The 9,913-nt window shown below is 40.9% G+C and overlaps 1 protein-coding gene across 1 annotated transcript; it reads left to right on the forward strand.

The window, feature by feature from the left end:
• The first annotated feature begins 3,830 nt into the window (after nucleotides 1-3,830).
• Nucleotides 3,831-6,425, forward strand: klf17 (Kruppel like factor 17). The gene is made up of 3 exons (XM_020604489.1): nucleotides 3,831-4,052; nucleotides 4,182-5,316; nucleotides 5,415-6,425. Exons 1-3 carry the CDS (start codon nucleotides 3,972-3,974, stop codon nucleotides 5,588-5,590), a joined length of 1,392 nt encoding a protein of 463 aa, XP_020460145.1. The 5' UTR covers nucleotides 3,831-3,971; the 3' UTR covers nucleotides 5,591-6,425.
• Nucleotides 6,426-9,913: the final 3,488 nt, after the last annotated feature.

Raw genomic sequence — 9,913 nt, forward strand, 5'->3', positions numbered from 1 at the left:
CTTTGTAGTTAGACCCAATAGGCGTCAGACTCTGGCTTCAGGAAGAGCAGAATTACTGATTACAGACCTCAGGTTGCAGTTATTTGCTATTCTTCATTCCCATGATTCATCTTGTTGATTTGCATTTTTTCTCATTTCCTCTCCTTCCCATCTCCTTTTGGTAGCTTTCTAGAGGGTAACCAGCCCATCTCTGCATCGGCGTTGTACTTTATTTTTCTCTTTAATCACTTTGTTGCTCTTTCATGCCATGCAAGATGGCATATTTATCCAAGATAACAGTTGGGTTTCCCCTCACTTGGTGGGTGATGGAGGATAATTGCTGTTTGTGTGTGTGGGTGCGTGTGTGTGTGGTATTATTCACAGTGTGGGGACGAAATGTTGTCTACACATTCACACTGTGGGGACTTGGGCTTCCTCATGTGGACCAGATCTATATCAGTGGATTTTAAGTTAAGGGTTAAGGTTAGGCAAGTAGTGGCTATGATTAGGGTTAGGGTAAGTCTCCAGGAAATGAATGTAAATCAATGTAAAGGCCTCATGAGGAAAGAAATTGTGTGTTTGCTTATATGGCTTTGTAAGGACCAGTTAGAGTTTTATACAATGAAGGTTTTGGCTGGTCCTCACTCCCTCATACAACTTCAGAGGGTGTTGGAGGGTTAAGACCTCGTTTTAGTATTAAGGTTAGAATTAGGTTTATGTTAGTGTTTGGGCAAATGTGTAGTGATTAGGCATTTAGTTGTGAGGGCCAGGTTTAGGGTAAGGGGCAAGGGAATGCATTATGTTAATCACTGTTATCACAAGAACAAATGTGTGTGTGTGAGAGTACAGATGTGTCTCTAAATGAGACAATGACCCTGAACATTTGACAAAGCATACCAGCGCACATTTGCATGGAAGAGACAAACGTGCTTCCCATCAAATGAGCGAACAGTGTTCAAAGGCTCAACTCAGCTGACTCAGTCAGTACTTTTTGTCCTTTTCTAATGACCTAGCCCCACAGCCCTGTGAGATGGACTCAAGTCCCCCTTCTCCAACACCACCTGTTGGGTACCAAATATGTTCTTTTCAAATGATTTTAAAGAGAATGTTAAAATTATTAAAGCGATAATGTTTTCATACATTTGACCTCATGTTCACATTGCTTTATTCAAGTTTGCATGTGGACTACTACCACGTAGAGTATTAGAAACTGGACTTCTCATCAGCCCACTACCTTTACCTCCATTTAAACTCTTTATTTGTTTCTTTCAGCCACCTACTCAGAGATTTGTGTATTACATTTTCTCTTTATTTTCACTATTTAACCATAGCTATTGCTTTTATGAGCCAACTTTTGGCTGTCTTATTATCCACACCTATCTACTTTTTTCCTGTTTGCTTCTACTTTTAGCTAAATATTTGAATCTTTATTGTGTCTTTATTTGTTTTATCCATTGCAACCATTTATGTATTGCTTTTAATGGTTTAACCTTCTCTGTGCACTTGATCACTACAATATGCCAACCATAAAAACTGAGTACTTGATTTCAAGATAGTGTTGCGTCAAAGAAAGGAAAGTAAAGAATAGAGGATCAAAGATGAAGAAGAGTGTTGGAGTATCCCACAAACACAGCTGATACTGTATGTGTGCCAATGCAAATGTCTCTCCATCCATAACAAAGAAGAACAAGAAAGTTTGAATTAATGCGAGATATTTAGATAATGAAATAGGACCTCAGTGAGCAATAAGCTATTTTACCAAAAGAGACTTAAAACTTAGAAACACAAACAGCTGAGCAAGTTAAACTGACTGTTTTGATCTTTGACAAACATGCCTTGACTCTGTCTGACTGTAATCTTAAGTAATTGAGTATTTGTGTTAAGAGAGCTCATAGTTTGTTTTCAGTGGGTTTGAATTTTGAATCCACCTACTGAAATTCTATTTCAGTAGGTGGATTTGTCAAGGATACTAAGACAGAGAATCTCTGTCAGGCTTATTATTACACCATACAAGGTTCTGTAGTACAATAACATTGGCTATAAACTCACCATAGAGCTACTGTATATAGTACCTTAAAAATAAAATGTCCTAAACAGATACTAGTTTTAGTCATAAAAATAAAGCCAGGCCATGGTAGACCATACATGCAACAGCTGCTCCATATCTGCATCCTTAGTTGTTACAGCTAAAGGTGACTGCTACACAGTGAAAGCAGAGGAAGCAAGTGTCTAGTTTTTCCTCAGGAAAGAGTCCATTTCCACTTGGCTCATATACAGTACCGGAATTTGATGTGCGTAAGCCCAGCAGGTTAAAAATAACAGAGTATAAAGGCAGAGAGCTGCAGGATGGTGCCTCTCACAACACCTGCAGAAGCAGAGCCACAAAGAAAAGAAAGGATTATTTGCATTTGATTATTTCAGGTCACTCTAAAATTTCATTGTATATGTAACAGTGACAATAAAGGATTATCTTATCTATCTTATCTTATTTGCTTCTGTTTATTTGTGTTTGTTGCAGTTTGGAACTTTACAGTGGAAATTAAACCAACTTTTTCTAGTCTGAGATATGGGGTAAAGACTTGTCATGTTGTCATGCTCAGTTGTGATAATGTTACTACAGAATGCATACAACATCTACAGGAGCAAAGCCAGATACGCTTCTTCATTTGCTCTATATGAAAAATCCTAATTATTGCCAAATTAACCTACTTTTCCTCCCCACTGTCACTTTTCTGTTTTCCTTGGACCTTATAAAATAACAATATGAGTTTTGTTTTAGATAAGGTTAGGTCCTCAGTTGAAAATCAAGTTTAGTAGCAATTCTCATTACATTGCAGGTTTTAAGTTTTAACATATTAATGAAAATTGTGAGACCAGTTTATTTAGACCTTTGCAATGGTGGCCTAAGATGTTACTCTATATCATTTGAGAAGTATAGAACTGTGGTCATTTTCTGAAGCGGTGAAATGCGTGGAAATCTTAATCGGACAAGCCACAAATGACTGAAAGCAAAAGCAAAGTCTTATTTCTGTGTCTTTCTCTTTGTTTCTAGTCTCGTCCTGCCAGCTGTTCGCAGTTCTCCACCTGTACATTACCATAGCAATGACTGCAGGCAACATTACTGAGCATTATCTAACATGTAGTCCTTTGTTTGCGACCCAGATTAACAGGTTGTTTCGATGGGCCTCGGGAATGAGCCGCTGCTTCACACATTTGTTTGTGTTAAACATGCAGGGATCAAATTAAGGTTGTGTTAAATGCATGTGCGTTTGAAGAGGCTGGGACGAAACTGAGACACGTCTAACTTTAAATGTCTATGAGATGCAAACACTTTGTTTGGGTTCAGTGATGTTGTGGTTGTACTGTAACGCAACTTAAGCCTCCTTTAAGACGCAGAGCTTTGGTTCTCCTGTACTTTATGACCTTTGCCAGGTTTAGTGCCGCCACCTGTACGCGCTTCAAGGGAAGTGATTGGAAAGAAATTAGATGTATTTCCTGTAGTGGGGGTGAATTTGACAGCACTACACTTACATACTTCTTGAGCCACACTTTTTTCTCATCCAAGGATGAAAATGCAGTGGGAAAATGTACGATTCTATAACCTCTGGCAATCGTGGAAAAATAAGCAGATTAGTTGTGTGTTTTGAAAGATATGATGGATGTTTCTGGTCATACTTGCACTTTACTATACATGGTTGACACACCCGAATGCCATTTAACGTTTGTTTGCACTTTTGACTGCAGTGGGGGGAGGCGTCTCTCTAGCCTGTGTATGTTTGTGTGTGTGCGTCGTAGGGGAGTCCTAACCACACCTCCCGGGATTGGTACGGGAGCTATAAGAGGCTGTGTCAGGTCTGTTGATAGTCACTTCCTGAATCCTGGAACACTCTTCAGTTAACAACGACACCAAACGGGCGCTCTATGGACAGAGAGGACTGTGTCTCCTAGCGTTTACAGTTTTAAATAGTCTTGTTTTAATCTAAACGCTAAGCATGGCTGTGGCTGAAGCAGTGGTACCTGCCATGGCATCGTTTCCAAATGTTCACGAGGTGGAAGGAAAACAGTTTGCCAATGTAAGTAGAGAATTTTATGTTTAGGGGGGGAAACAATCGTATCTCTTTTTAGCCAATACTTGTTTGCTGTTAGTTCAGATGTTCAATCCGCATTAGGCTCACACGGGTTTCATTTGTTCTCCCGTACAGCTGTGCAAGGTGACTGAGCTTGGAAGGAGCAGTACAACAGGTGACGCAGACAATCCGCGTATCGAAGTGGAGTTCAGCATTGTACAGCCTCCTGCTTTACTTCTCAAAGAAGAGGACGAGCTAGGGAAATTATTGGACCTTGAGTTCATTTTGTCCAACACAATCGCTTCCGATGCTGTGAGCAATAGCAACAACGCCGGCAACATTTCTCCGCCTCAGCAGCAACAGTGTGCATATTCTTTGCCAGAGTCTCCTGAGAGCTGCAGCGGTGGTTCTGTGCCAGACTGCAGTGATCAGCCCTCCTCTCACCTGGCCGCACAGAGCTACCACGGGACCGCGAGCTTTACGGGCTCTGGCCCAGTCCGCAGTCTCATGGCGGAGCTTCTCACGTCTGAGATAACATACCCGGGGGAGAGTTCACCGCACAGCGCCGACAAGGCGAGAGACGGACAGGAGGGCACAGAACTGGGAACGTTGAATTCGGGCATCGTTCCAACTGCACCTGTTATTCATCAAGTGCCCACATCTCCTTCGCCGCTTGGATACAAAATTAAGATCGAGTCTGTTGGCCAATCGTGTATGATGGGTGCTTCTGTTGGGGACTTTATGGGACAGATGTTTGAGAAACACGAAATATGCTCTGTGCATCCGGAAGCTTTTACGCACCACCACACTGGAGTTCCAGGTGCGTTACCGGGATTCGGTACGCACACTGTGCAGCACCATGCATGTCAGGGACGCACAGACTGTCTTTTGGCACAGATTAACTCTACCATGAGCTCTCATCCTAATCAGCACCATCTCCAAAGCCAGTACATGAACTCGCCCTACCAGCTGCAGTACGCACACCAGAGTGTGCCACAGTTTCAAGGACAGTACAGCATGCACAGAGTGCCAGTGCGCGTTCACCAGCAGCATCATCTAGCTTCTGTGCAAGGAATGATGCTCACTCCTCCCTCGTCACCGTCGATACTGGAGTTTTACGCACATGATGAGCTGGGGAGCATCAAGCAGAAGCGAGGCCGCAGGTCGTGGGCCAGAAAACGGGCCGCGACCCACAACTGCGAGTTCCAAGGCTGTGGGAAAACCTACACAAAGAGTTCCCACCTCAAAGCACACATGAGAACACACACAGGTGAGCACGTTTATCTGCAAGTTTTGATGTAATAATTTGGTGTTGTTCATGCACTTTAAGGCCTATGATCTAAACATTATTGTCCTTGTGTTCGACAGGTGAAAAGCCATACCACTGTAACTGGGAAGGTTGTGGCTGGAAGTTCGCCAGGTCAGACGAGCTAACCCGTCACTTCAGAAAACACACTGGGCATCGACCTTTTCAGTGTCAGCTCTGTGAGCGCGCGTTCTCTCGCTCAGATCACCTGGCTCTCCACATGAAGAGACACATATAGGCCACGCTGAAAGTATGGACACTTTTCTGTCCAAATCCATCATATGATTGTGGTCAGATGGTGACAGGAGAAGCAGGAGTTGGCTCCTTGCTATTGGACACTGTCAATTTGTCTCAAACCAGTTAAGCAAAGCATTCATGCTGGGGCCTGAGTATATGTGTGGGTGGCACCTTGACAGAGGGTAGGAAGCCTAATGAATAGCAATTGATTCCCTGGAGTAGGTCTGATACAAATGTATTTTCATAATGCATCAAAGTGCATCTCTTGTGTTTTTTGTACATATCTGTATTATGTATCTACAGTATATGCACCCTGACAAAATTACAGTAGTTTGGTATTTAAGACATTTCCTCACCCTGTTTTAAATAAGTTATTCCTTGTTACTGATTAACCTTAGCAAGACTGTGCATTTACTTCCCAAAGGACAATACTGGCTGTGGGCAGGACCCAGTATACATATGTAATTTGTATTTTTTATAATGTTTACATCATATATTGTTGATACTACTCAAATCAGGTCAGGGTTTTTTGACACTATTTTTATTCTATTTTCTCAAGGTTTGGTAATGTACAGCTGTTATAGATTTGCTAAACACTCTAGTTTATGATTACATTTCAGGCTTTTCTTTTTTGTTAAGGTTTAATGCCAACAAATTCAGGTTTGGAGAACACAGCATACAAATGTCACTCCATCCTCTCACTTATTTTACTACAAAAATGTGTTTTAACAATGACTTAAGAATGTTTCAGCTGCTGTACTTGACACAGGATTGCCAAGCAGATGTATCATTCTTCAAGAATGCTATTGTTTTTATGTGCTAAAGGCTCAAAATAAAAGTACTTTTTAAATATAGCTGTCATTGCCTTTTCTTTACACAGTCTTTTTAATGCAAAATCTGTTTTGAGGTTATGTAAGTTTGCATCCTTAAATTTTTTTCCTTAGTGCTGCATGGCCAAAATGCACATCTAACCACAAAGGAATGAATAGACATAGCACATGTGGTACAAGACTAAATAGTTACAGTGTAGTTTAGAATTTATTAGTCATGTATTCATAACATGTCCATGTTATTTGAGGTTGTTGTTTCCTTTTTCCAAAATTGAAGTCCTAATCTTCTGTGGTTTTCACAATGTCAGCATTTTACAATAAAAGAAACAGCTGCTCTTTTATGACTGACTTTAGAATTGTTTTTAAAAGTAGTAGGCCATTTAACACATGATATATATTAGTGATTAAAAGACACTGTGCATCATTGCAAGTATTATTATGGCAACATGACTCCCATAAGGTAGGTCTGTATCACTGCTAATTAAAGACTGCCCTCTAATGTTCATTCATATAATAACATTTCCCCAAACTAATCAGCAGCAGTCACTAGTTTTAAATGGATTAGACCACTGCATCTAAGGATACTGTTCTGGTGTATATAGGCTTTGATGACAGTATATGTTATTCATTATGCAGTGGAAGGAACAATAGGCTGAAGGGTCTGAGGTGAATTGAGTTAGGTTTCATTTATAAACCTTCAAAATTCTGTTATGTTATATGTGTATGTGTTACTGTATGACTATATGCACATGTATATTAGGTGTATATACAATGTTATGTGTATATACACATATATTTTATATTTAGAAGTACTTTATTTTTAGTTTTTATTTCCCTAATGTAGTCAGCTCTGTGATAGACTGGCAACCTGTCCAGGGTGTTAGCTCCAGCCCCCCTTGACCCTATTCAGGAATAGGCAGTACAGATAATGGATGGACGGATGGATTTTCCTAATGTAGATTCTTTTTTCTTGTTTGCACATTCTTTGTCTTTTCTTGTTCTCTCAGTCTTATTTTGTTTACTCGTTGTCTTATGGAAGAACATTGTACATACACATTGAAAGCCACTGTACCAGAGTCACATTCTTCACGTGTTCAGCAAAAGCTGATTCTGATTCTGATGTTCCTGTCAAAGTTGACCTAGACATATCATGCAGTATAGAGACCTGCTCTCTCTGCTCCCAAGAATAAAACTGTCACTCATAGATGTTGCTTATGAAGGACCTGTAGCCAGCAGCACCAAAGTAAGAAACAAAAGATTACAAATAAGCAGCGAAAATGTCAACGATCAATGCAACATTTCCACGTTAACATCTGTGTTTATGAAGCTCAAAATGTTTCCGTTTCTGGTTAAATTGTCATAAATGTATACATTCAATTATATGTTTATTTTTGAGGTCATAGTTAAAGGTGTTGTTGTACTGAACTAGATTATATTCAGAGATGTCAGTACAGAAAGTATTCAGACCCTTTCAAGTGTTCCACATTTTCTATGTTGCAGACTCATCTTAATTTTTTCCCTCATTAATCTACACACAGTACTCTACAATGTTAAAGTAAACAGCTTTTTGCATTGTTTTGTACATTTATTAAAAATATATGACTAAAATAACTCATTTACATAAGTATTCAGACGCTTCACTTTGTACTTGGTTAAAACACCTTTGGCTGCAACTTTGTACTTGGTTAAAGCACCTTTGGCTGCAAGTTTGGCACCTTTCTTTAGGAATTTTCTTCTGTTCTTCTTGGCAGAATCGTTCAAGGTCACCCAGGTTGGATGGGGAGCAGTGGTGCACAGCTATGTTCAGGGCTCTCCAGAGATGTTCTATTGGGTTGAGGTCCAGACTCTGGCTGGGCCACTCCAGGACTTTCGTAGAGTTTTCCTGAAGCCACTTCTATGTTTTCTTGGTGGTATGCTTCGAGTCGCTGACTTGTTGAAATATAAACCTTCGCCCCAGCCTGAGATCCTGAGCACTCTGGAGAAGGTTTTCATTCAGAATTGCTCTATATTTTTTTCCATCCATCCTTCCCTTTATCCCGAGTAGTCTCCCAGTCCCAGACACAGAAACACCTCCCCACAGTAGGAATGTTATTAGTGAGGTGATGCTCACTGCTTGGTTTTCTCCACACATACTGATGGGAATTGTGGCCAAATAGTTCAATCTTTGTTTCAGAGGATTTTGCTTCTCATGGTTTGAGAGTCCTTCTTGTGCCTTTTCCCATACTCCCTGAGCTGTCATGTGTTTTTTAGTGAGGAATGGCTTCCATCGGGTCACACTACCATAGATTCCTGATTGGTGGAGGGCTGCACTGTTGGTTTTCCTTCAGTAAAGTTCTCCCTTCTCCAGAAGGGAACTTTGGATTTCATACATAGTGGTTCTTGGTTACCTGTTTGACCAAATGCCCTTCATCCCCAATTACTCAGTTTGGCTGGGCAGCCAGATCCATGAAGACGGTTGATGGTTCCAAATCTCTTCAATTTGAGAATGATGGAGGCTACTGCACTCTTGGGCACTTTTAGTGCTGCAGAGATGTTCTTGTCTTTCCCCAGATTTGTCTTGACAGAATCTGGTCCTGCAGGTCTGTGGACAGTTGTCTCAACCTTTATGGCTTTGTTTTCCCTCTGACATACACTATCAACCATGAGAGCTTATAGAGACAGGTGTGTGCCTTTCCTAATTATATCCAATACATTAAATTAGGTGCAGGTGGACTCTAATAAAGCTATAGAAGCACCTCAAGAACTATCGTTAGGGGTAGGATGCACCAGAGCTCAATTGCAAGTTTAAAAACAAAATGTCTTTTTGGAACTGGGATGGTGGCTGAGGTCTTGAAGCATAATGGCACAGTAGCTTGACTCAGGGATATGTTAAAAAGTCTGTTAGGACATGAGTCAATTGGTCCATGCATCCTTTGAGCACCCTCCCTGGTATCATGTCAGGACCCATAGCTTTCCTTGGGTTGTTTCTCCTCAGGGTCCATTGGATGACAGCTGGGTTGAGATGTAGGACCTGGTCATCATGATGTGGAACGGTTTTCACTGCTGGTGTGTTGTTAAGTGCTTCAAACCTGCCAACGTAATTATTAAGACGTTCCAGGAAATCAGCACTATCATCACAGGCCTGGGAATCAGTCCTATAATCTGTGAAGGATAGAATTCCCATCCACAGTCTTTTAGTGTCTCTGTGGTGTTGAAAGTGTTTATGTGTGTGGGTACTTTTTGCCATTCTGATGGCTTCATTCTAATTAGCTCTTTCAGGCCTGAGGGCAGTTTCGTCGTAAGATATTAAAGCTGAATTTCTTGCAGCAGGGCTCAAAGTTTCGTCGTAAGATATTAAAGCTGATTTCTTGCAGCAGGGCTCAAATTCGGCGTAAGATATTAAAGCTGAATTTCTTGCAGCAGGGCTCAAACTTCAGTGGTCATCCATGGTTTTTTGATTTGCCTGGACTATGATGGTTTTGTGATGCAGACATCCTCCATTGTTGCATATAACC

The sequence above is a fragment of the Monopterus albus genome, unplaced genomic scaffold (genome assembly GCF_001952655.1).
Source record: "Monopterus albus unplaced genomic scaffold, M_albus_1.0 scaffold66.1, whole genome shotgun sequence".
In the NCBI taxonomy this organism is placed as follows: Eukaryota; Metazoa; Chordata; class Actinopteri; order Synbranchiformes; family Synbranchidae; genus Monopterus; species Monopterus albus.

Excerpts from the sequence above, each read along its gene's own strand:
- klf17 (XM_020604489.1), top strand. The coding sequence starts at position 3,972 with ATGGCTGTGGCTGAAGCAGTGGTACCTGCCATGGCATCGTTTCCAAAT. Across the intron at positions 4,053-4,181 it reads AAGGAAAACAGTTTGCCAAT|CTGTGCAAGGTGACTGAGCT; the intron begins GTAAGTAGAGAA and ends TCTCCCGTACAG. Across the intron at positions 5,317-5,414 it reads ACACATGAGAACACACACAG|GTGAAAAGCCATACCACTGT; the intron begins GTGAGCACGTTT and ends TGTGTTCGACAG.